We start from the raw sequence: 26,746 nt of genomic DNA, 5'->3' as shown, positions 1-26,746 counted from the left end.
ACGAGTAGAGAAACTATTTTTAGAGGCAGCTCCTTTTTTAGTTTTTATTTACGGAGGCAGATTTAGCAAAATGTTATATGGTCAAACCAACGGTATGATCCTGGCACTATGGTAGGCACTAATTGGTACAATACTACTCCCTCCATTCCAAATTATAAGCCGTTTTGACTTTTTTGTACATCCTTTTAATTATGTATCTAGATATAATAATATGTCTAACAAAATAGATGAGAATAAGACGTCACCCTGTCAGGCTGTCACACCGAGGCCATCTTGCCGCCGGACCACCGCTCCCCAGCACCCCTCTCCCCCACGCCGCTGAGGCCGTCGTGCCGCCACAAGGGAACCTAGAGTATGTAGCGTGCGGGAGTATAAGAGTAGACGGCCAGATAAGGAGCTGGTGTTTTGGAGCTAATGTTTGGGGATATTATTTATATAGTCTCCAACGGTTCTAAAATTTTTTTAGGCCATGCAACGACTAGAAAAAAGATCCACCACATCATGTCGATCCAAAATATGTGTTGTTTTGTGTCCATGTTGGCCCTACGGGCTAGAGTTAGGCATGACACTATGGTCATGTCATGCCCGGAGCAAGCACCAAGGGCTTAGTGCTGTGTCGGTCCTATGTCATCCTTTTTCGGACTAGATCTATGCCGGTCCATCAATCGGGCCTGTTTGGCTATCTACTAGTGCAGGGCGCGCGCCCTCGTGCGCATAGGCAAACTATGACTGAAGTGTAAATGTCCAAATGTGAAATAAAGGCATGAAGCTGAATTGTTCCATGGAGTTAGTATATTAGGAATTCAAGATCAAGGAAAAAGTGTAGGATCCTTCACTCATCCCTGACTATATAATCACAACAAAGTACTTGCAATGAAAAAAAGAGAACTAATGTACATAGAAGAATCTCCAGAACGGTAGACAATATCCCTTTCATACACAAGGGCCTCGGAATATGTTGAATCAGCTACACATGCATATCTGATTTACATTTATGGTCATGGAGACCGTGGTAGTCTCCTCTTCTTCAGCATCTATGTACTCTATATATCCTTTTGAGACAAGTTCATGCCAACCTTCATTAGAACTCTCCTGGATAAGTGGACAAAAGGATAGAAGAAGCCTATGAGAAAAAATATGCACATGTAAAATTAAGTGGAAGGCAGCAGACATCATCAATGGCAGGCCTTTTGTTGCAAGGCTGGATAGAAGAAGCCTATGAGAAAAATTATGCACATGCAAAATGAAGTGGAAGGCAGCAGATGTTGATCAATGGCTGATCTTTTGTTGCAAGGCTCGGATATGTGCCTTTTTAATGAGCAGCTCTTGGCCCTCAACAATAAACAATGGACGACTACAGCGTCCATAATTCGTGAAGAATCGAAGTTGTGTAAGACCGATATCACGGACCACACGAACTTTAGTGTCGACATCAATCGGAAAATGAAGACCAAGTAAATTTGAGATGCCAAGGTCATTGAAGTGCACTCTTAATAAGATGCAGGGTTACCTGTCTCTGTATATCCTACAAAAGTAAATGGAAATTCCAGTAGATACCTGTGTCATGAAAAGAAGTTTGAATTTCATATTAAACACCATTGTTAAAAACAATTACCTCAATCAGTTATATATATTCTCAAGCTTGTATATGTGAGTGGGTAATAAGTAGCGGTAGGTTTGTTTAAAAGGACTTTTGTATAAAATCAGTTTTGTTTGACTCATCTAATTTGTCTTTCTATCTGCAATTAGGAAGTACAGGATGCAAGAAATCTGCCTTCTTAATCACCTAAGAGTCTTAACCAACAGGTCAGGGTTCTTATGAATTCCGACCCAACAACCATTGACAAAAATTCCAGTGGTCTGTTGAATGATTGCTGGTGGTATCTCCTGCAGAAAATGAGTACAAAACCATAAGATTTGAGAGGATATAATAATCCAATAAAAATGCATGTATGCACTGAGAAGGAAATGAAAACAAACCTCAAAATTTTCTGTGCCCTACTCCTGTAAAAATTCCAAAATTAGATTTGCAGCACACAGTGACATATAGCATGAGCTGGTGTAAACAACCATGGTTTGAACATTACTGTCGCCATGTAACCTGAGGACCCTTGATTTGGCTAAAGAATTTGTCGCTGACACTGTAGAGGATGGAAACCTGTACACTCTAAAGAGCAGGTTAGCAGTTGACATCTGCGATGGGCTGGAAAAAGCCTCATGTGGCGTGGAAGCAAATAAAAGGTCTCGAATTTGGCAACTGTAACACGAGACATATGGAGGGGAAAAGGTAAACTGCAAAAATAATTCTCTTGCATAACATTGAGCCTACCTTCAGAAGCCCGGAGCAGTAGGGAAGAAAGAAAGATAATTTGTTGAACCTGTAAGGGGCCTCGAAAACAACAATCACATTTCTAACATGAACAAGGACAACAAAACCGACAAACGAAACTAAAACATCTAATTCGTAAGGCAGGAAGTAGAATTTTCAGGTACAGTCCAAGCAGTGCAGCCAAAGGGCGCCTAGCTCAAATGGTTAGGTGACCCAGTGGCACTCCTCAGGTCCTGGGTTCGACTCCTCATGGGAGTGAATTTCAGGCTGAGGTTAAAAAAATCCCCTCGTCCGTTCCCATAACCAAAGCACTGGGGGGGCACCGGCCCAATTCCCACTTGGGCAACGGAAAGCCACCATGTAAGGGTGGTGGTGGGGGTTCGGTGGTTTTCTCGACCGGGTGAGAAGGTCCTTCTTCTTATTTGTAATGCCGCGGGGACAGTCTTAAACACAGCCCCCCCCCCCCCCCCCCGCCCTCGAGTTTTTTTAGTCCGAGCAGTGCATACATATCAAATAATGGATGCGGCATAAATTTGTTTGTGCTGATCATCAGGTAACTGAAATAGCTGAGGAACTTGTAGTTGCAATTGTTAATTATGCACCTTCCTTATTACGAAAATAGATAATGTACCTCTCTTCAACTGTGTGATGGTACTTGATCAGCATCTGAATTTCGCCAATAAATGTCGAAGATAGCCAATGGCAGGCAGCACCATGACTGAACCACCACCATTTAGACCACCAGAAGGCATGCACAGGCGAGATGGAATAGGAATTAGACTGGAACAATTTTTTAGCTGAGATGAAGCCCAGGGAGCATCTAGAAGTTGTCATGCTGCATAAACCTCATAGGATATAGCAGGTGATTAGATCGTAAAAATTAGGTGGCCATGTAGTCCTGATAATTTCTAGAAGTTGCAGTGATCGATATATAATAAATTTCAGGTAAAATGTAAATTAAGCATGTATGCATGAAGTAGGCGAGATCTTTGGTAGCCTGCTGAATATCACTTTGTGCCTATTCTTTTTTTCAATCAAGTTGCAGATAAAAAAACTTTTTGACCATTTAGATGTTGTCAAGCTGCACAAACTCTTGATAACCAACAGTAGGTGCTGAAAGCATCAGAATGGATGCATATGTTGTACCAGCTTGTAGAACGTCTAGTGATTGACATGTGATTTTCAGAGAGCATCTGAATTTACAGGTAAAATGGAGGCGTACTTCCTCCATTTCTGTTTTACAACCTGGGATGTAAGGCAGGTATCATATACAAGCTTGAACTGCGCGTCTGCGCCATATCTATTTTACACATCCTAAAAATACCTATAGATTTGTGAAATGGATTACAGACTAAGGAGGAATAACTGCTGTACATACGGGTCTTTATTCTAAAAATAGAACGTGTGAATAAACAAAAAAGAGGACAGGAAGCAGATGGCAACAATATGCATAGCACAGTAGCAGCTCGTTAGATTAAGCAAGAAAGAGGGCATTACAAAATTGGACAGGTCAAGAGGTCTCACAAATGTTGATTGAAAATTAACACAAGAGCAGGATGCATATCTGAACTGATAAGGAAAAAAGCAAGCAAGAAGGTCCAGCTCGGCATCGATCCTCACTATACAACCTGCAGTAATGTGCAAACGCTAAACATAAGCTACATTTAAACAGGCCGACCAAATAACCTGCAGCCTCATTTGACGCACGGAAAAGGATAGAGAGTTACACATGGAGCAGGGAGTAGACCTGAATTTTATGGAAGACGTGATCATGCCGTGGCACCGCACCGCAGCGGTGCTGTTTTGCACCAGCCTATACAATTCAAGATGAATGCAAAGAACGATATTGGTTACAAAAGTTTATATGTGCATATATACTTTGGTAAAAAAACAAGACCTCAAACTACTCAACCTGCATGTGCAAATAGGTTTCAGATTCATTCATGAGCCAAAAGATCAGAGTGAGGCAGTCCTTTATGGGTTCTTGGACCTGCACACAATAGGAGCAAGTGAGGTTGTCAATCAATCACTTATCCCAGCCGGAAAAGGGAGTAAAATTGGGGAATCGAATGTCGGTCACATGGATGGTTACCATACCTGAGGCTGCCTGAGCTAGAAAGGGCGAGGGCAAGAGGGAAAGGAGGTGGCAGCATACCAGGCCATCGACGCCGGTCAGGGGAGGAGATGTGATGAAGGGGCTGATGTAGGTCCGCGCCACCGCCATTTGAGGGACCACCTGGGCGTCCTCCACCCCTAAGACCTGAGAGCAGAAAGGATCAAGATTGAACAGACGATTGAGATAGAGGAGGGCTGTTTGAAGTGATAATGAGCATAAAAAATCACAAAGATCACATCAATGTAGAAGCCGCAGGATCCCTCATATAGATTGGTACCACCACATTATTTTTAATGGATCACGCATTGACCTTTTGTTTTGTTTCAGTAAGTTATGCCAAAACATACATTATTGCCAAACCATCAAGATTGTTGTTGCTGACAAAAGCAGGACGCTTCACTGTTAGTAAATGTTAATGCAACATCCCAAAAAATTGCTTCCAGTAAGAACATGCTATGAACAGGATAGTCATACATGTAAGTAAGTTCAGTGGATCTGAGTTTTTTTGTGCAATAAAAAAGTTTCCAAAGCTTCCATGCACATATATCATATTTTGACAACTGAACATTATATGATGGCACTTCTTCCAAATCATTTTCCAGTGGTCAGAAGCGCCATGGCAGACATGTCATGACAGAGGTCTCGTACATGGCAACCACGAGAAGCAAGGCAGGCTTCAATAGAGAAGCAACAGGAGAAACAAAATGACAGAGAACACACCAGACCAACCTGCACGGTTGCCATGAGGAACGCAAGAAATAGCCAGGCAGCCGAGGGGCATCCCGATGAATAAAATAGCTAGGTCTTCACTGTGATGTGGCACACGTTGACAAAATTCATGGCAACGCATATGACTATTTCTTCTTTTACTGGCAGCTGCTCCAGTAACTGTATATTTACCGACAACGTATGGAACTTGTATTAATTTCAGAAGTACGTTAATTTTTAGGAATACAACTAACCTAATGTGCTCACGCTATCTCAAACAAATGTGCCCTATACTATCTACAATATCTGATAAAGTAACTTTGGATCATTCATTTCAAAGTGAAGTGCACGAAGAATTCCAAATCCCATGCTCTCTGGCCCTGTAATGTAAGTAGTGACATTAAGAACATGTGAGGAACCTAACCAGATAAAAAAATTGCAAACCATCCCTGCTATCATGCATAAACAACAGCACAACACAAACATGTAGGAAGTCACTAAGATAATGTAACAACACAACAACACCTATGATAGCAATGCTCTCGGAACCAAGTAATTAATCTTGTGCTTGAAGAGTGAATATTAAGAGAAAAGTATAATGGGGGATATAAAGGAGTGAAAGCTCTAGTTTGGTTTTGGTTAATTGATGAAACCCTAAGTGCTAACCTAGTTTATCAAAGTGATTATGAGATAGGTAGCACTACTTCAAGTGATGAAGCAATGGTGAAGATTATGATGATGGTGATGGCATGGTGATGATCAAATGCTTGAACTTGGAAAAGAAGAAAAAGAAAAACAAAAGACTCAAGGCAAAGGTATAAATAATAGGAGTCATTTTGTTTTAATGATCGAGACACTTAGTGAGTGTGATCACATTTAGGATCGATAGCCATACTATTAAGAGGGATGAAACTCGTATTGAAATGCGGTTATCAAAGTGCCACTAGATGCTCTAACTCATTGTATATGCATTTAGGATCTAGTGGAATGCTAACACCCTTGAAAATGTTTATGAAAATATGCTAACACATGTGCACAAGGTGATACACTTGGTGGTTGGCACATTTGAGCAAGGGTGAAGAAGATAGAGTTGAAAAGGAGTTAGTCAGGCTGGTCACGCAGTGACCGGATGCTAGTCTCGAATGGACTGGCGCGTCCGGTCAGTTGCTACTAAAGACGCGCAACGTTGGTCTTCTACCGGACGCTGGCGTTATTGTGACCGGACGCTGGCTGGCTGCGTTCGGTCGCACTGAAGTGGCAGCACACTGAGAGGCAGTGTGAGCGACCGGATGCTGGGTGTGTCCGGTCAGGCTTGATTGGACGCGTCCGGTCACGCATGGAAGCTTACTGGAAATGACCGGACGCTGAGGTCCTACGTCCGGCGTGATCCAACTGACGCGTCTGGTCGCTGTTGGTACCTTACTGGAAACGACCAGATGCTGGTGCCGGAGCGTTCGGTCAGTTTGTGCAGAGCATCCGGTCAACACTTGACACTTGAGATCTGATGAACAGCGTTTGAAGCCGATGACACGTGGCAAGCATCAGGCGATCGGACGCTGAGGTCCAGCGTCTGGTCGATCTGACCGGAGCGTCTGGTCACCCTGAGCAATGCCTAGTGAAGGGATACAACGGCTCTATTTCGTGGGGGCTTTTATTTAAGCCCCATGGCTGGCTCAAGCTCACTCTCTTGGCCATTTGCATTGACATAGCAACCTTGTGAGCTTAGTCAACGCCCTCCCACTCATCTATATCATTGATCCATCATCATTGAGAGATTGGGAGAGAATCCAAATGCATTGCTTGAGTGATTGCATGTAGAGGCACTTGGTATTCGTATTTCGTTGCGGGATTCACTTGTTTCTCTTAGTGGTTGCCATCACCTAGACGACTTGGAGCGGCGAGGATCGTTGAGCGGAGGTTGGTGATTGTCTCCGGCTCCGATCGTGGTGATTGTGAGGGGTCTTGTGCCTTCCCCGGTGGAGCGCCGAAAGGTAACTCTAGTTGAGTGCTCGTGTCATTGAGTTACCTCACTTATGGGTAGGTTCTTGCGGTGTCCAATTGTGTGGACGAGGTTCGTGCAACACCTCTTAGCCGCCGAACCACCAAGTGTTGGTCGACACAATGGGGACTAGCGTGCCGGCTAGCACGTGAACCTCGAGTGAAAAATTGGTTGTCTCTTGCCATTTCGTATTCTCCCGGTGATTGATTTAGTATTCATCTTGTGATTGGTTCACTCCTCTACACGGCGGTATAATCACTCTACCCACTCATTTATATTCTTGCAAACTAGTTGTAGCAAGCTCTTTAGTGTAATTAGAATTGAGAACTTGCTTTGTTGTTTTAAGTTCATCTAGTGGAGCTCTTTAGTGTAGCAAGTGTGAGAGCTCTTAGTGAGTAGTGATATAGCAAATTGTGTGTCTAGAGATCATAGCAACTAGAATTGTTGGATAGGTGGCTTGCAACCCTTGTAGAGCTAGAGCACCAGTTTGCATTTCGCTATTTGTTGTACTAATCAAATTGCTCTAGTTGATTTGTAGATTTTTAAATAGGCTATTCACCCCCCCCCCTCTAGCCATATTAGGATCTTTCAAGTGGTATTAGAGTCGTGGTCACCGTTTAATTGAAGGCTTAAGAACCTCGGTGTCAAATTATGGCTCAAGTTGTGTTCAACCATGTGGGGGGTAAACCACCGTTCTTTGATGGCACATGCTATAATTATTGTAAGAGAAAGATAAAGATGTATCTTGGTTCAATCAATGATCAAATATGGGATGTGACAAAATGACTATGCTATCATTGACCCCGACAATCCCACCAACCTAGACAAGACCAACAAGCAATGCAATACAATGGCTCTCAACACCATATACAATGCCATTGATTCTAAGGTGTTTGAGCAAATCAAGGATTATGAAAGAGCTAATGAGGTGTGGAGGAGATTGGAGGAAACATATGAGGGCACACCGACGGTGAAGAGTGCCAAGTTGTACATCCTCAAGGATAAGTTAACAAGCTTCAAGATGAAGGATGATGAGAGCATTCCGGAGATGTTCCATCGATTTCAAGTGATTGTCAATGATTTAAAGGCATTGGGAGAGAAGATCGACGATGATGATGTCTCTCATAGGTTCTTGATGTGCCTACCTCCAAGATTTGAGATGTTGAGATTGCTTATCATAAGATGAGGATTGAAGGAGATTACCCTAAACCAAGTACTAGGTGATGTCATGACACAAGAGACATACCGAGTGGAAAGGGAAGGGGTTGACAAGGATGACAAGAAGGAAGATGAAGATAAGAAGAAGAGTGTAGCATTCAAGGCTAGCTCATCATCCAAGAACAAGGGCAAGTCCAAGAAAGAATCAAGTGATGATGAGGATCTTAGTGATATTGATGATGAAGCCATGGCTCTATTTGTGAGCAAGATGGGCAAATTCATGAAGAAGAAGGGGTATGGTGCAAGAAAGATAAGAGATCACACCAAAAGCAAAGAATATGTGAGAAGATGCTACAATTGCAAGAGCCCCGATCACGTTGTAGCGGATTGTCCCTACAATAGTGACAATGATAAGGATGAGAAGAAGAATCATAAGAAGGACAAGAAAGAAAAGAAGGAGAAGAAGATGACCTTCTAAAAGAAGAAGGGTGGAGGCTATGTGGTCACTTGGGATAGTGATGGCTCTTTGGATAGTGATGACTCTAGTAATGATGGCAAGAAATCTATCAAGAAAGCACTAGCAAGCATCGCCATCAACAACAAGCCCTCCATCTTCGACACTCCATCGACATGCCTCATGGCAAAGCCTACCAAGGTAAAATATGATGTGAGTGATTATGAGTGAAAGTGATGCTTGTAGGAGTGATGATGATGATGAGGAGGAGGAGTACACCAAGGAGGAGCTCTTGGACATGTGTGAGCAAGTGCACACTTGCGTTGAGATGAAGAGAAAGGAGTGCAAAGAATTACGCAAGAAAATCAAATTTCTTGAGCAATCTTTTGATGAGCTCAATGCCACTCATGAGAGGCTAATAGAAGCCCATGAGAAGCTTGGCAAAGCTCACTCTAAGCTTGAAAAAGCTCACTCCTCTCTCATTGAGCAAGTCAAGAAGGAGGAAGCCAAGAAGGAGCAAGTGATTGTGTCTTGTGATGTGGGACTAACATGTGATATTATTGATGAATCTTTTTGAAAACCCGTTGTAGTTGCTCCCACTAACACTTCTTGTAGCTCTATCACTTCTACTTCACCTTTGAGTGATGGTCTCACTTGTGATGTCTCACTAATGGTGGAAAATGAGACCCTCAAGATGGAGGTGAATGAGCTCACTCATGCCTTAGGCAATGCCTATGGTGGAGATGCTCGCTTGCTAAAGTACTTGGGTAGCCAAAAGTTTTCTCTCAACAAAGAGGGATTAGGCTATATCCCCAAGAAAGGCAAGGCAACCTTTGTCACTCCCAAAGTTAGCTTTGTGAAGGGTAATGGTCGGTTTTGCAATAGATGCAAGCAAGTTGGGCATGTAGAGCAATATTGCAAGATTAACAAGAACAAGCTACCTAATGTATCCTCAATCAAATTTGATTCTTGTTACATGCTTTTAAGGGTGCCAGGTATGAAGACTAAGTTCATTGGTACACCAATTGTGGGCCCAAAGAAGAAGGCCATTTGGGTACCAAAGACCTTGGTAACTAACCTTTAAGGACCCAAGCAAGTTTGGGTACCTAAAAGGAATTGATCTTCTTTTGTAGGTCAATTATAAAGCCAGAGGAAGGCATTGGGTACTTGATAGTGGGTGCACACAACACATGACCGGTGATCCAAGAATGTTCAATTCAATCAATGAAAACAAGAGCAATGGGATTGATAGTATCACATTTGGTGACAATGACAAAGGCAAGGTCAAAGGGCTTGGTAAGATTGCAATATCCAATGACGAGCATTCCAATGTACTACTAGTAGAGAGCTTGAACTTCAACCTATTGTCGGTAGCTCAATTGTGTGATCTTGGTTTTAAGTGCATATTTGATGTGGATGATGTAGAGATTATAAGTGTAGATGGCTCTAACTTAATATTCAAAGGATTTAGATGAGAATCTATGCTTAGTTAATTTCAATGCTAGAGAAGCTCAATTGTCAACATGTTTGATCACTAAGTCAAGCATGGGTTGGTTATGGCATAGAAGGCTTGGTCATGTTGGAATGAAATAATTGAACAAGTTGATTAAACATGATTTAGTTAGAGGCTTGAAAGATATCACATTTGAAAATGATAAGCTATGTAGTGCATGTCAAGCCAGAAAGCAAGTTGGTAACACACATCCTAAGAAGAGCATGATGAGTACATCTAAGACATTTGAGTTGATGTACATGGACTTGTTTGGACCAAGCACATACACTAGCATTCATGGAAACAAATATGGATTTGTGATTGTGGATGATTTCACTAGATACACGTGGGTGTTCTTTCTTGTTAATAAGAATGATGTATTTGCAACATTCAAATCATTTGTCAAGGGCATTCACAATGAGTTTGAAACAACTATCAAGAAAGTTAGAAGTGACAATGGTAGTGAATTAAAGAACACTAGAATTGATGAGTTGTGTGATGAATTTGGAATTAGACATTAATTTTTGGCAAAGTACACTCCACAATCAAATGACCTAGTTGAACGAAAGAATAGAACTTTGATTGACATGGCAAGATCAATGTTGAGTGAGTACAATGTGAGTCATTCATTTTGGGCCGAAGCAATCAACACGGCTTGATATTATAGCAACCGACTCTATTGTCGCCCCATGATGGAGAAGACACCTTATGAGCTATTGAATGGAAGAAAGCCCAACATAGCATACTTTCAAGGGTTTGGTTGTAAATGCTACATATTGAAGAAAGGTACTAGATTGAGCAAGTTTGAAAAGAAATATGATGAAGGCTTCTTGCTTGGTTACTCCACTACTAGCAAGGCATATAGAGTTTGGAATTTGGCTAGTGGTACTCTTGAGGAGGTTCATGATGTGGAATTTGATGAAACAAATGGTTCCCAAGAGGAAGATGAGAATCTAGATGATGTAAGAGGCACTCAATTGGTCAATGCAATAAAGAATATGTACATTGGTGATATAAGACCTAGAGAGGTGATTGATGTTGAAGATGACAAGAATCATGTGCTCTCTAACTTAAATGTGCAAGCTAGTGGTTCTCATGATCAAGTTCAAGCAAGAACTAGTGATGACAAAGTGCAAGATCAATAAGTGGCTAGTTCATCATCTCAACCAAGTGATCAATCAAATGCAAGCAATCAAGTGTAAGTGCTTCAACCAACCAATGTTGCAAGAGATCACTCATTGGACACTATCATTAGTGATGTTTCAAGAGGTGTGCAAACTAGATCAAGATTGGCTTCATTTTGTGAGCATTTCTCATTCATGTCATCCATTGAACCTAAGAAGATAGATGAAGCTTTGAAGGATGTTAATTGGGTCAATGCTATGCATGAAGAGCTAAACAACTTTATAAGAAACCAAGTATGGGAGTTAGTTGAGAGGCCTAAGGATCATAATGTGATTGGAACCAAGTGGGTCTTTCGGAACAAGCAAAATCAAGATGAGATAGTAATAAGGAACAAAGCAAGATTAGTGGCTCAAGGTTACACTTAAGTTGAAGGTCTTGACTTTGGAGAAACATATGCCCTGGTTGCAAGATTGGAAGCAATTAGGATCTTGTTAGCCTATGTGTGTGCCCATAACATCAAGTTGTACCAAATGGATGTGAAGAGTGCATTTCTTAATGGGTACATCAATGAGCTTGTGTATGTTAAGCAACCTCCCAGTTTTGAAGATGAGAAGAAACCCAACCATGTTTACAAGTTGAGAAAGGCTTTGTATGGATTAAAACAAGCACCTAGAGTATGGTATGAGAGATTGAGAGATTTCCTACTCTCTAAGGGATTCAAGATGTGAAAGGTTGACACCACTCTTTTCACTAAGAAGCTTGGAAATGACTTGTTTGTAATGCAAATCTATGTTGATGATATCATTTTAGGGTCAACAAATCAAGATTTTTGTGAGGAGTTTGGCAAGATGATGGGAAGTGAGTTTGAGATGTCCATGATTGGAGAGCTTAGCTACTTCCTTAGTCTTCAAATCAAGCAAATGAAGAATGACACATTTGTGAGTCAAGGCAAGTATATCAAGGACATGCTCAAGAAGTTTGAAATAGATGATAGTAAAGCTATTAGTACACTAATGGGGACAAGTGGAAGCTTGGATAGTGATGCTAGTGACAACATGGTGGATCAAAAGATGTATCGGTCTATGATTAGAAGCCTACTTTATGTGACCGCATCAAGGCCGGATATGATGTTTAGTATATGCATATGTGCTAAATTCCAAGCCTCACCAAGAGAAAGTCATTCAAAAGCAACAAAGAGAATATTGAGGTACTTGAAGCATACATAAAATGTTGGATTGTGATATCCCAAAGGAGCAAGATTTGAGTTGATTGGATATTCGGACTCCGATTATGCGGGATGCAAAGTTGAGAGAAATAGCACTTCGAGAACATGTCAACTATTGGGAAGATCACTTGTGTCTTGGTCATCAAAGAAGCAAAATAGTGTAGCACTTTCAACCACCGAAGCGAAGTATATTTTGGCCAGTAGTTGTGCTCAATTACTTTGGATGAAGGCTACTTTGAGTGATTTTGAAATCAAATTCAAGCAAGTACCATTGCTATGTGACAATGAAAGTGTCGTAAAGCTCACCAACAACCCGGTTAACATTTAAGAACAAAGCATATTGATGTCCGCCATCATTTCATAAGAGATCACCAACAAAAAGGGAACATTTACATTGAGAGTGTGGACACTGAAGATCAACTTACTGATATCTTCATCAAGCCACTTGATGAGAAGAGATTTTGCAAGCTAAGGAATGAATTGAACATACATGACTTCTCAAATATGTGTTGATGCACCCCCACTTATATGGCATGCCTCTTCCTCGATCAATCTAAGGTAAAAGTTGATTGGCATGGCATACATCCTTGCTAAGGACATGTTTAGTGCATCTAGACATATTTCACATTTAAATAGGCTCATTCATGAAAATCAAATGAATTTGATGCTTGTATGTTACCACTATTGTTTGTATGTTTAAAATGATCTAGTGGTAGCATATGACATGTTTGTGGGCTTGTAAACCTAGTGTTTGATCTAGAAAATAAGCTATAAGTGTTTAACTCAACATGGTACAAGATAACCCTTATTTGGAGGTGTGAAGAAGCTTGTCATTTGATCAAACCGAGTTAAATATCTTTTGCAAGTGATCTAGATTGAACCAAATTAGGAAAATAATCCTCTTTTTACATGGTTTCACCCCAACCTATCTATAATTTGAGCTCACCTTTTATGCTAATTGTTGACAAAGGGGGAGAGAAATTCACAAAGATAGTAAGATAGGAGGAGAAAACAAATGAAATGACATTGTAAGGGGATCAAATAAAAAATGCACACAAGTAGGGGGAGCAAGCTCATAAACTTGTATGTTGCATTTTGAATGTGCATTTAATATAATTGCTTGCATGACACAAGTTTTAAAGTTCAATATCCATGCTTGTGTGGTGCATGCTAGTTGTAGGTTTGAATGTTGAAATGAAAAACTAGCATGCATAGGCTAAAGTAACTAGACTTATGTTCATCATATGAAAACTAGACCCTTGCTTGTAATGTTGATCTCATGAGATATTCTAGTTTTTGTGTATGTCTAGTTACTAATGGTGCTAAGGATGGTATATTGGTGCACTCTGATTGGTATCAGGCTTCAAAGGTCCATCTCTTATACCTTAGCATCATTTGGTAGAAATTGTCTCCTATATTTCCTATCTAAGTATATGTGCAAGCTACAATCCCAACTCTTAGCACATATGTAGGGGGAGCAATTGCTACCATTTGGAGTTTATGAAACTTGTCCATATTCTTTTACACATGGTAAATATGCTTGGGCAAGCAACATGGATTTAATTAAAAATTCAATTCATATCTTTGTGAAAGGGTTGTCATCAATTACCAAAAAGGGGGAGATTGAAAGCTCTAGTTTAGTTTTGGTTAATTGATGAAACCATAAGTGCTAACCTAGTTTATCAAAGTGATTATGAGATAGGTAGCACTACTCCAAGTGATGAAGCAATGGTGAAGATCATGATGATGGTGATAGCATGGTGATGATCAAATGCTTGAACTTGGAAAAGAAGAAAGAGAAAAACAAAAGGCTCAAAGCAAATGTATAAATAGTAGGAGCCATTTTGTTTTAGTGATTGAGACACTTAGTAAGTGTGATCACATTTAGGATCGATAGTCATACTATTAATAGGGGTGAAACTCGTATTGAAATGCGGTTATCAAAGTGCCACTAGATGCTCTAACTCATTGCATATGCATTTAGGATCTAGTGGAATGCTAACACCCTTGAAAATGTTTATGAAAATATGCTAACACATATGCACAAGGTGATACACTTGGTGGTTGACACATTTGAGCAAGGGTGAAGAAGATAGAGTTGAAAAGGAGTTGTCATGCTGGTCACGCAGTGACCGGATGCTGGTCTCGGATGGATCGGCGCGTTTGGTCAGTTGCTGCTGAAGACGCGCAGCGTCGGTCTTCGACCGGACGCTGGATGGCTGCGTCCGGTCGCACTGAAGTGGCAGCACACTGAGAGGCAGTGAGTGACCGGATGCTGGCTGTGTCCGGTCAGGCTTGATCGGACGCGTCCGGTCACGCGTGGAAGCTTACTAGAAACGACCGGACGCTGAGGTCCTGCGTCCGGTCGTGATCCAACTAACGCGTCCGGTCGCTGTTGGTACCTTACTGGAAATGACCGGACGCTGGTGCTGGAGCGTCCGATCAATTTGTGCAGAGCGTCTGGTCAACACTTGACCATTGAGATCTGATGAACAGTGTTTGAAGCCGATGACACGTGGCAAGCATCGGGCGATCGAACGCTGAGGTCCAGTGTCCGGTCGATCTGACCGGAGCATCTGGTCTCCTCGAGCAGTGCCCAGTGAAGAGGTACAGTGGCTCTATTTCGTGGGGGCTTCTATTTAAGCCCCATGGCTGGCTCAAGCTCACTCTCTTGGCCATTTGCATTGACATAGCCACCTTGTGAGCTTAGCTAAAGCCCTCCCACTCATCTACATCATTGATCCATCATCATTGTGAGATTAGGAGAGAATCCAAGTGCATTGCTTGAGTGATTGCATCTAGAGGCACTTGGTATTCGTGTTTCGCTACGGGATTCACTTGTTTCTCTTGGTGGTTGCCGCCACCTAGATGGCTTGGAGCAGCAAGGATCATTGAGCGGAGGTTGGTGATTGTCTCCGGCTCCGATCGTGGTGATTGTGAGGGGTCTTGTGCCTTCCCCAGCGGAGCGCCGAAATGTAACTCTAGTTGATTGCTCGTGTTATTGTGTTACCTCACTTGTGGGTAGGTTCTTGCGGTGTCCAATTGTGTGGACGAGGTTCATGCAACACCTCTTAGCCGCCGAACCACCAAGTGTTGGTCGACACAACGGTAACTAGCGTGCCGACAAGCACGTGAACCTCGAGAGAAAAATTAGTTGTCTCTTTCCCTTTGGTATTCTCCCGGTGATTGATTTTATATTCATCTTGTGATTGGTTCACTCCTCTACACGGCGGTATAATTACTCTACTCACTCATTTATATTTTTACAAATTAGTTGTAGGAAGCTCTTTAGTGTAATTAGAATTGAGAGCTTGCTTTGTTGTTTTAAGTTCATCTAGTGGAGCTCTTTAGTGTAGCAAGTGTGAGAGCTCTTAGTGAGTAGTGACATAGCAAATTGTGTGTCTAAAGATCATAGCAACTAGAATTGTTGGATAGGTGGCTTGCAACCCTTGTAGAGCTAGAGCAAGTTTGCATTTCGCTATTTATTATACTAATCAAATTGCTCTAATTGATTTGTAGATTTTTAAATAGGCTATTCACCCCCTCTAACCATATTAGGATCTTTCAAGGAGGAATATGAATTGGATGTTACCTTGCCTGCTAAATGAGAACTGAAGCACTCCAATTATACTTTTCCCAGTCGCATATGCTGGCCATAAAAACAAATAGAAGTATTAGGCCAAGTAAAATACAGTTAGAAAAACAAAGGGAATCATGGCTCAATATGATATATCATGTGCAACTAAATAAAATTCATTGTAAAATAGAAGAGAGGTGGTAAGGAAAATAAGAAAGGACATGCTAATCATAGTTGCAGTGGCCATGCTGGTTATTTATTTTGAGAAGCATTCATACCCTTGCAAAGTGGTGGCATAGTAAGAACTCATCCACATTTAAGCATTAGCTTACTGAGCCAAATATCTCATATTTACCTTGATCCCATAAAGGCAAGGGCACCTGTATCAATTTCCATAGCACGGCAAAAACATATATCCTCTAAAAAAAGAAAATATGAGAAATCTAAAAACAATCCAATCTATGTCTATAATAGACAGGGCACTGAGTAATTTAACAGGTCTACATAGAACCTAAATTGAGTTGGTAACACATCCAAATGCTAAACTATTAGTAGTAATCAAACACGATGCGTGCACGAACAGTAAAGAGGAAGAACACATAGTGTCAGCCGCCGCCGGTATAATCTAGCTGATGACCATAGGGACAGATACGTGGAAGTACAGCATGGAATAAAGCCTGAATCAAAACGAAAGATGTGAAGCGTGGGGAAATAACCAGGGTCGGCAATGAGGAACACGAGGCAGGGGCGATGCTGGATCGGAGAACCTTCGAAGATGGACCAGCAGACCAAGACGGAGCAAACGTAGGTCCTGGCCCCCGGCGCGTGGAGCTGGCAAAGGATCCCACCTTCGGCACAAACTCAGGAAGGCCACAGGTGAGGGGACCCTGAGCACGGCGCCCGCGATACCTAGGGTTTCAGTGGATTGTGCGCTCGGGTCCTGCACGGGGACAGTGAGGCCCTGGCCACGGCGCGTGCAGCGCGCGGGTGGCGCCTCGCGCCACCGGTGATGCCACGAGGCAAGGAGGGAAGCAGAGAGGGAGGAAGGTGCAGCGGCGGTCGTCGCGTCGGAGACGGCGTGACGCGAGACGCGAGGGAGAGAGCGATGGGGAGAGAGAGGAGGGGGCGACGAGAAGATTCAAGAAACAGAAGCGGAAGCTGAGTACTCCACGGGTCCTGCACGGGGAGTATATATTTGCTTTTGTTGATTCGGTCGAGAAGTCGGAGAATACGAGAAGAAACGATGAAAAAGCCGGATAAGGTCAGGAGAAGCACGAGGAGCCGCTTCAGACGAAATCTGATTCAAGAGATCTGGACCGCAGAACACAAGATCGGACAGACGAGGGAATTCCGGGCGACGTGCACACTGCTCCATCACCTGAAATCAGCCGGCTTATTTAGGGGAGAATACGTAAAATGCACCTCTAAAATGGTTTCGGAGCTAGCTTGCCTCTATAAATATTTTTTTAGTTCCAACCACCTCTAGAAATGTCCGATATTTCTAAAGATGTTTCGCAAACCGATCCGTCTCTTAAAAATACCATTTTTTAAGGTAGCTAGACTTTCCAGCCTCCTCTAGAAATTGTGTCATTTTTAGAATGCGGATCAAAATTCTAGCCATCTCATGGTAATTTGATTCGCCACTAAAAATCGGTGCAGCACAATAATAAAATATTTTTTAAAATTAAGTTGGATAAAAAACTTGACCCTCGGATGCCTAGACAGCCCTGGAGCTTTGCGCTTTAAGAAGGAGACCCCTCACGCATGTCGAGAAAAACCTCCGAACCCCATACCCTGTCCGCATACAGGGGCCCGTAACCCTGGGAGTGGGCCAGTCCGCAACATGTGCTTTGGGAAACGCAGGGCAAGCGAGGGGATTTTTTTCCCCTTTGGCCAGCATAAATCGGCCCCGAGGGGGTTCGATCCCCGGCCAGCAGGGTGCCGCAGGAGCGCTAGACCAACCGGACTAGCTTCCGTCAGCAAAATTAAGTTAGATGAAAATAAACTTTATATGAAAGTTATAGTACCCAAAGGTATCTAAATTTTTTTAGTTGATGACTTTTTCATTTAAAATCATTTAAGACTAAAAATGTTTTAAGTTTCATAATTTTAAATTAAATGTATAAAAAATTTCAAATAATCTTGAATGGAGAAATAACATAAACCAAAGTTGTAGCACTCAAAGAGGCTTGGAAGTTTGTAGTTGACTACTTTTCATTTCAAACCATTTAGTATCAGAAATTTTATTTTAGGTTTTCAGATTTATTTTAATTTTTCAAGGTACATCAGATGAAAATATGACAAAAAACCAAAGTTGTAGTACTCAAAGAGGTTGTAACTTTGTAGTTGACAATCTTTTTTATTTGAGATCATTTAAAATTAATTTTTCAAATGACCTTAGATGCTGAAATGATCTAAACAAAATTGTAGCAATTTAAGAGGTCCAAGATTTTTCAGTTTAATTTTTTCATTTGTATTCGCTTAGAGTCTCAAATATCTAATACAAATATTTGGTATTAAAGTATTTAATAAAGTAAATAGCATCCACTTGGTAACAAGTGATTCTGCGGCACAGCAGTAAGAAAGTAACACGCTCTGAGATAATGAATTCGATCTCGGTGGCCGACAACTGCGTATTCGCATAAAAAATCTTGTGAATTATGACGTGCGGCTGCTTCTTCCAAAGTAAAAGGAATAGTCTACTTTTTATCCGATTTGATAATTCTATAAAACCATTTATACGGATGAATGGTGTAAGTATACCGTTAGTGTAAATCGATTTATGTTAAGACAGCCATAAGGCAATCACCAATGTAAATATTTACATATACGGTTCTTAAGCGACACCAGTAACAAATCACTATTTTTAATGGTCTTTCACACTGCAGTTCATAAAACCACTACTCCTTCAATTCCAAATTATAAGTTATTCCAAAAACCTTGGAAAGTCATAGCATCTCAAGTTTGACCAAAATTATAGAAAAAACTACAAAGATTTATGACATCAAATAGGTATACTATGAAAATATAATTAATGAAGAATATAATGATATGTAGTTTGTATCATAAATGTCATTATCTTATCATATAAATTTGGTCATTTCCAAGAATCTAATGTTATTCTTAGGCCTCGTTCGGCAGCTGGGGAACCAATCCAGGCCTGGAATTAGTTGATCCCCTTGCTGCCAGTCATTCCCTAGCAGAACCAATCCCCTTGCTCCTATTTGATTGTTCGGTTAGCCAGGGATGAATCCAGGGCTAAGAATCTGATGCGTATACATATCCAGATGTTTAACTGACAAAAGTGCATCAGAGGCAGCTGCAAGTCTGCAACCAGCGTAAATTCAAGTGATAAGGAATACAAAAGTGCATCAGCAGCAACATACTCTTACAACAGTTACAGCCGATAGTTCCCAAGAATTTATACGATCCATATCACTGATCATCTAACAAACAAAAATCAAGGTATTGAAACTTTGAAAGGGGTCTTCTACTTGTTGTATCTTGTAGTAATCTCTTGTTTCTACAAGATCACATCTGGCACAAATCTTCTATTAGATCTCTGAATGTTTAAAATGCAAGGGTTCTACGCAGCAACTTGATAGACACACACGTTCTAGGCACCTTGTACTACCTCAGTATCCTTAGGTTCTCTAAAACCTAAAACGAAAATGTTGGACATTATGATATAGCAATCGCCAACCAATGGAAAGAGGTGAGAGGGGGTGCAAACAAACTATTAGTTTGATAAAAATAAGAAATATCATCTAGATAGTAATACAAGCAACAAGAAAACATCCGGTGAAACTGAACCCTGAACAAATTGCTCCTGCGTTAATCAACTTTGCACGCATCCAACGGGTCTTAATCAAGAGGTTCAGGGCTGTCATAGCTAGCTAGGATATGAACAGATTGCTCCTGCTCTATGCATAAAATAGATTACCCCACACAAATTAAAGGTAGGCACCCTTGCCAATGACACTGACAATATACGTACACGGCCACCCAACCCAACAACTAGTATATATAGCCGATAACAAGACAAGGCTGTATATCGATCCTATTCCTATGCATGCAATACATACATACTCTAATATATCCAAATTAACACACGTATACAGACTACTTAATATATCCAAATTAACAGTTCTTCTGATTAGTAGTTTCAGAAATCAGAACTGATACATGGTAACACACGTTATACATTTTAGTCAGTTAAAAAGCTTTTATTCCTGGTCATTGAAACAAAAGTAATTGAATCAGAACAAAAAGTAAGGGCTTCCAGAATGCTAACGAAGATGACTTCTGGATCAAGACAATGCTAATCAGATAATACTTCAACTGACTATAAGAGGCAATGAATACAAAGGGACATCTACTAAAATATAAATCCAAATCGCAAAACCATGATTCACTTGAAGTATTAATCCAAACCGCAGAACCACGAGTCAGTTCCAAAATTAAATAGGCAGATAGTGGATATAAGCTTGCCAATAAAAAGAAAATAACATTTCTTGCAGATCAGTTGTGAATATACTGACACAAAAGGTTTTAGACAATAATGCCAACAGCAGCTGAAGGAGAGAAGGTAGCTAACCATGAAAAATCACTGAGAACAAGTAGTGAGAAGCTACCCTGTACACTACAAGGTAAGATCTACGTTTTTTTTTTTTCAAAAGAAGACATGGATGTTATAATGTCCGTGACAGGATACATTTCCAAGCTGCAGGAGTATGAGCTCCATGCCTTGCAGCTAGTTATTATTTACCACCACATACCAAACCATAGTCACCTACAAAGTTTTCTCATCTTCTTTGATTTTGATATAGAAGAATTAAATATTTTTCAATGATCATGTCCTAGTGAAACAACAATCCTCCAACCAGGTAAATCACTCCTGTGGTAATCCAGACTCCAGTATTTTACAAACGTGCAGGCCCAGATGCACCGCAAAGGAGTCCATCTGCCCAAAGCAAATGAACGAAAAGCATGCATATCTCTCATTCTTCCTTTTTCTGATCCAGCTTTAAGTATGCATCTAACCAAAGAGACCGACGAGCAGTTTGGTCGCTGGGGGCAAAGAGTGGCGCCTTTCTTGGCAATACCAGACCGACCGGGCGAGCAAGCCATTCATTCACCTAGGGACGGATCGAGCGCAAGCAAGCAAGAACCCTAGCGCCGACGAGAACCCTAGCAAGAACCCGAGCACCGGGGAGAGAATGGGGCAAGGAAGACGAGGGCGATGCGTTACCGGCGAGAAGGCAGCGGAGAGCGCGGACGTTCAATGGGAACCGGTCGCCGTCGCCTCGTGTCGCACCGTCGCGTCCCCTCACGATGCCCCACGCCGTCGCCAGGATAGGTTCCACACGTAGGAGGGTCCGTCTCCGTTCCTGGCCAAAGAGGGGGAAAAAGGCCTGGATTGACCGGTTTGCATTCCGGGCTGTATCTAACCGAACGGTCATTATTGATTCGGCCTGACTTCGAACCAGGCCTATTTGATCCGGGCGGATCAGGCCGCAATCCGGGCCATTCCGGGCCAAAACGAACAAGCCCTTGGGATGCTCATTTTAGCTTTGCAATGGCGTGCTTGCCTCAAACTCTAGTTAGAGTTCTGTCTTTTTCTCCCTTCGGGTAGTTACACTAGAGAGTGTTTCTCGAACTCTATTGTAAAGCTGGCAGAGCCCCAGCGTGGGATCTTGGCTTGATAAGCTTTCAATAAAACCGGACAATGCCTTTGATCTAAAAAAGATTGAGACTAAAAAGTCAAATTCCTGCCTTGATTCTCTCCATCTACTCCAATTATTCATGTTTCTCGTAGCGTGATATGCTCATCCAGGATGAACGAATTCCAACGTGTATTTTAACATACCTTCGTCCTGTTCGCTTGCTCATATACGATCGTGAATTATAAGCTGGAATAGTATTTTTCTCTCATACCAAACCAGCCAGCAGTAAATAATCTACGATCGTTTACGACGAAACGAACAGGCTGCTTATTTCTACTCCCTCAATTTCGACAACAGAGCATTTTAAGTTTGTACTAAATCAAATTTCTCTAGGTCGACCAAGTATACACAAAAGTACACAAGCATCTAACCCATAACGCTAACTCACATTCATTACAACATGTAATAAAATTGTGATGATGCATTTGTTCGAATATTGTAGCTGTCAATGTTACAAATTTAAATTATAATAACAACTCAAACAACGAAGAAAGCACATACATATAACTAGTATATTGCCCATGCTAACTCTATGGATCACATCAAATAATTTTTCTAGGTACGTATAGATTCTAACTATGAAAGGAAAATATGTGAGATCAACTTTCACAGACTCAAGTAGCCCACATGTTTGAAATGTGCAATATATATGGTAACTTTCACAGATAGTATCCCACATCTTTAAATGTATGGAAACAACAAACAGAATGCCAGAAAATGGCTGCTCTCAGTAGTCTAACCATCAAACAACAATGCAGCAGCTTGCTCCCCATTCCATAATAAAAAGAAGGAAAAGAGGAATGGGCCGGTCCATTATCGCGACCGCCGTCCCGCCACAGCCGAATGTCAAGACTCCATGGGCCAAAGACTTTGACTCGTTCAGCATCTCATTCCATTCGTTGCTACTACCAGTCAGAGGTCGGCGTGCGAGCCCACTGCCGTCACCTGCCGCTTGGGCGGGGCCCATCGTTCTCCCACCGAACCTACGCTCTTTTTTCTCTGAAAATACGGTTGATTGATTTGTTATGAGAGAAAAATACTATTAGTTGGTTAAAAAAGTATGACTTATAAGAACCTGTTTGGCACGGCTCCTCCTGAGGGGCTCCTCAGGAGGAGCCAGAGCCGTTTTGGAGGAGCCATAAATTGTGGCTCCTCCAAAACGGCTCCGGCTCCTCTGTTTTTTACTGAAAAACGGCTGTTCCAAGAAAACGTTTGGTAGGGCTCCTCTGGAGGAGCCGGAGCCAGAACCGGAGAGGAGCCTTGCCAAACAGGTCCTAAGCCAAACAAACACGGTGCTAACTCTAGCTGGGCCAGAACCCAGCTTGGTTTCTTGTGGGCACTGACAGCCAGTACGAAGTTGGCGCTCTGCTCTGCTGAGTCTGATGATGATCTGATCCGTCCACTGTTATATAAATCTAAAAAAATGCCGTTCGTATAAAAAAAATTTGTGCTACTGGTTGCTTCGTATAGCTAATATACAGTTCGACCTTAAGCAAGACGTGTTTCACGGACGAGTTCTCAGCCATGCTACCAAGCAAGCATTAAGGCCCTGTTTGGAGCACCGTACATTTTCACACCTGAAATTGCCTTCCAGGTGTATTTTTCTGCGCACAGCAATACATCTGGATTTATATACACTTGGAGAAATGTTGTTTGGGAAAGGTTAAATACAGCCCCGTAAATATGACTATTATTGTTACTGGCACATGCAGCCACGAGTGTGAATAGAGAAGGCTTTTTATTGTTCAACAAGGACAAGTGCATTGACCAGGAACAAAATGACTATTTTTTAATATCAGGTACAGGAATATCAAGCAGAGTTGAAACTTGCAAATAATACGTCAATGATCTTAAACTCATTTCAGTCACCTGATATTCCTCATCAGTAGATAAACACTTCAATTTGCAGATTCACCACCAACTTGACAGAACAGAGGATACAGGCTTCAGAGAAAACGGTTCAGGCGACAAACTAACCTGCATTAACACAAAGAATCACTTTCAAGCAAAACTACAATCAAGGAGCCCCAAAGTATACAGAATTGCACCTAGTTCTAAAAATAGATTTTCTGGGTTTTAGATCATGGTATGGTTTTCCAAGTTCAAAATTCTCATATCACAAATTGCTAAATTCAGAAACAAAAGTTCAGAGTCAACAACCAAGGCTAATCTCCATTGGCCTTCTTCAATTCAGCTAGAAATCGCATCGTGTTTGCTCCAGCTCATGCAGCAGCCGCTCCAATTCATCCCTCCCCATGAATCGATCCAAGAATTGGTCCAAAATACAAGTGCATCTCTTTATCATATTTTTTTTCCGACATCCTCACACAACAGTTTCTTCCGCAGGTTTTGGCCGAATTCAACGATAAAATAAATAGTCTCACAACTCATCCAAACAACACTTTCTCAATCCGACCGTAAAATTTTTGGTGCCGGTAATTAACACTGGTTTTAGCTCTAAAACCGATCTTCCAAACACGCCCTAAGATGTATTAATCTCCTTAACATTAACAAACTAATTCGTAAAGTGAAGGTCTCGTTGAAAATGGTAATATTTTTGTGATATCTGTAACAAGAAGTTGTACTGAGAAAAAAACCAGATAACCTAGCTAAATGTAATTAAGAAAATAACAAAATTCATCAGAAGTAGCTGTCTGACTTGTCCATATTGTTCAACAAGAATGATACTGGTTTTTAAAAGAAAAAAGACATTCCTATTATGTAGTTTAGCTGCTACTTACTATTACCCGCTTACCGCGTACTCAGCCTTTTCTGCAGAAACCGGATTCATACTGGATTCATAGGATAGAGTCAGGACGATACCATAATAGTTGATGCATGTGAACAATTTTTTTGTTTTTGTTTTCTAGGAACATGAGTGGTCTAGTTTACAGCAAATTGATAGTACCAATACATGAGGTTTTAGTTCTTTTGTTTGTGTACCTTTTGTTAGGTATATAGGGCTGTATTGCCTGTATACCAACTTGCTGTATAGCTTTTGAGATTGTAATAAAACATTTTTCCAATAAAAACGCTAACACACAACTGGTAACATCTGCATTAGCTTGGAAAATTGGGTTAATTTTTTTTTCGTGTTCTAAATAGGGGCACAGTGTGTGACAGAGCACGAGACAGATATGGAAACTCGGAAATTTTGTCTATGAAGCAAAAATGACTTTTTTTGTGACTTGAAGCAAAAATGATTTTGTTTTCTTTGCGACGACCTTTTCAGTCGAAAGTATACAGAGCAGATGCATCCCCAAATTTCTTTTCTGCTATATATAAAATGTTGCATATATAAAACACATCCACATAAATAAATAAATCATATGACTCCATCAACACAATTTGAGAGCGCGCTTACACATAATAATGACAATAACCGGCGATACACTCGCTGAACCGAGAGCGACCGACAGTCGAGCGCCTAACGCCATGCAAGAGCCACCGCGGCGGCCACGGCGCAGACGACAAGCGGCGGCAGCCGGAGCGGCGCTACTCGTCCGGGTGCCTCGGAGCCGGACAGGAACGCGTACTGGCCGCGCCCCCCCGGCGCGCTGTTGTTGTTCCCCCTCCCCGTCGGCGGCCCGGTCGTCGTCGTCGCCGGCGGCGGGTAGGCGCCGTAGCCGCCGTAGCCGACACCGCCGGGAGGAGTGGACGGCGGCGGAGGGGAGTAGTAGTAGAACTGCTGCACGAGGGGGCGGTCGTCCGCCGCGGCCGGGCGCGGCAGCGGCGCCGAGGCGAGCAGCAGGAGGAAGAGGAGCGCGTGCGGTGGGGGCGACATGAGAGCGTGGGGAGATGCTGGCTGCTGCTGCTAGCTCGATGGGCTCGGCAGGCTGGGGGCGTGCTAGTGGCACGTCAGGATGCTGCTGCAGTGTAGGAGTACGTGGCGAGGTTTGCGTGATGCGGCATGGGAGAGCGTGTCCCACATGCGTGCTACGACGGTGGCCTCGATCTGGGCAGGTGGCCATCGGATCTGCCCCCGTTTATTGCGTGAAGGGCACACGTATGGTGGTGGGCATGCTACCTGTACTTGCATCAATATAATATATCCAAAGCAAGCTAGTACTGTACATACGTATTTCACCGTTGCCCCGACGGATTTATTGTGAAAGAAAAATATTATTTGTTGATTAAAAAAATATAACTTATAAGTCAAGTGAACAGAGCGTATATCAACGAATAAAACTTGGTGCAATTTCAATTCATACTAGCAAAGTACTCCCTCGATCCGTTGAAAAAAAATGCAACTATAAGCTACATGTCAGTTAAAATGGTTTAAAAATTCCTACGCTTTCTCATTTCATTCGTGAGGAAATGGATGCGAAGAAACTGTCATGTCCAGTTTTGTAGTGGAGACAGAACTAGACAGAGCCATCGGCTATAACCCAAAAGAACTAGATTTTGTAATAACATAGAGGAAGAACGAAGGGAAAATCCTCCCGAGGCATTCATATTTGTTTTGGTAGATATATATGCTCTTCAAATACCTTTTTGTGATTACATAGTATAATTAAGACACTCACAATGCATGCACACTTATCTCTATGAACGTACGTATGTAAACTCTATCTCTATGAGCATCTTCAAAGACTGAGCTGATAAATTCTCATAATTGACAAAGTTATTACCACAGGTGCCTCGTTGTCGACAGTCGATCATCGTGAGACGGATAAAAGCAGGACCAAGAGCAATGACATGATTTGACTAAGTTTCTAGTGAATGGTATTCACATTTATTTTGCTCCAAATCAATTTATTACGGAAATACATTTTGTAATTAATATAATTGTATTCATTTGATATCATAAATATTGATACTTTTAAATATATAATTG

At 41.8% G+C, this 26,746-nt stretch overlaps 2 protein-coding genes and 1 long non-coding RNA gene across 4 annotated transcripts; all 3 read right to left on the bottom strand.

The window, feature by feature from the left end:
• Positions 1–786: 786 nt before the first annotated feature.
• On the bottom strand, positions 787–2,315 carry LOC136545590 (uncharacterized). Its single transcript, XR_010781095.1, has 5 exons — positions 1,981–2,315; positions 1,775–1,887; positions 1,511–1,557; positions 1,188–1,418; positions 787–1,092 (listed from the first exon to the last, which is right to left on the bottom strand). It is a non-coding gene; the product is annotated as an uncharacterized lncRNA (long non-coding RNA).
• Positions 2,316–2,823: 508 nt separating this feature from the next.
• LOC136545589 (uncharacterized) lies at positions 2,824–17,110 on the bottom strand. 2 transcript variants are annotated; one of them, XR_010781094.1, is made up of 6 exons: positions 16,900–17,110; positions 16,199–16,255; positions 4,485–4,582; positions 4,242–4,319; positions 4,077–4,142; positions 2,824–3,957 (listed from the first exon to the last, which is right to left on the bottom strand). XR_010781094.1 is itself a non-coding variant. In XM_066537600.1 (5 exons), the coding sequence occupies exons 1-5, from the start codon at positions 5,293–5,295 to the stop codon at positions 3,949–3,951; spliced, it is 372 nt and encodes a 123-aa protein (XP_066393697.1). In that variant the 5' UTR covers positions 5,296–5,319; the 3' UTR covers positions 2,824–3,948. The 2 variants fall into 2 exon arrangements, 1 of the variants encoding a protein (XP_066393697.1); XM_066537600.1 differs by lacking the exons at positions 16,199–16,255; positions 16,900–17,110 and adding an exon at positions 5,175–5,319.
• A 6,539-nt stretch (positions 17,111–23,649) lies between these two features.
• Positions 23,650–25,820, bottom strand: LOC136545588 (uncharacterized). Its single transcript, XM_066537599.1, has 2 exons — positions 25,274–25,820; positions 23,650–23,886 (listed from the first exon to the last, which is right to left on the bottom strand). The coding sequence occupies exon 1, from the start codon at positions 25,691–25,693 to the stop codon at positions 25,337–25,339; it is 357 nt and encodes a 118-aa protein (XP_066393696.1). The 5' UTR covers positions 25,694–25,820; the 3' UTR covers positions 23,650–23,886; positions 25,274–25,336.
• Positions 25,821–26,746: the final 926 nt, after the last annotated feature.

The sequence above is a fragment of the Miscanthus floridulus genome, chromosome 3 (assembly GCF_019320115.1).
Source record: "Miscanthus floridulus cultivar M001 chromosome 3, ASM1932011v1, whole genome shotgun sequence".
Classification (NCBI taxonomy): Eukaryota; Viridiplantae; Streptophyta; class Magnoliopsida; order Poales; family Poaceae; genus Miscanthus; species Miscanthus floridulus.
Note: the sequence above shows the minus strand (reverse complement) of the source record. Positions and strands in the feature narration are given on the sequence as shown.

Coding starts and splice junctions, on each gene's coding strand:
- LOC136545589 (XM_066537600.1), bottom strand. CDS start 5,295: ATGCGTTGCCATGAATTTTGTCAACGTGTGCCACATCACAGTGAAGAC. Junction 4,583..5,174: donor TCCTCATGGCAACCGTGCAG/GTTGGTCTGGTG, acceptor CTCAGGTCTTAG/GGGTGGAGGACGCCCAGGTG. Junction 4,320..4,484: donor TGACCGGCGTCGATGGCCTG/GTATGCTGCCAC, acceptor TATTGTGTGCAG/GTCCAAGAACCCATAAAGGA.
- LOC136545588 (XM_066537599.1), bottom strand. CDS start 25,693: ATGTCGCCCCCACCGCACGCGCTCCTCTTCCTCCTGCTGCTCGCCTCG.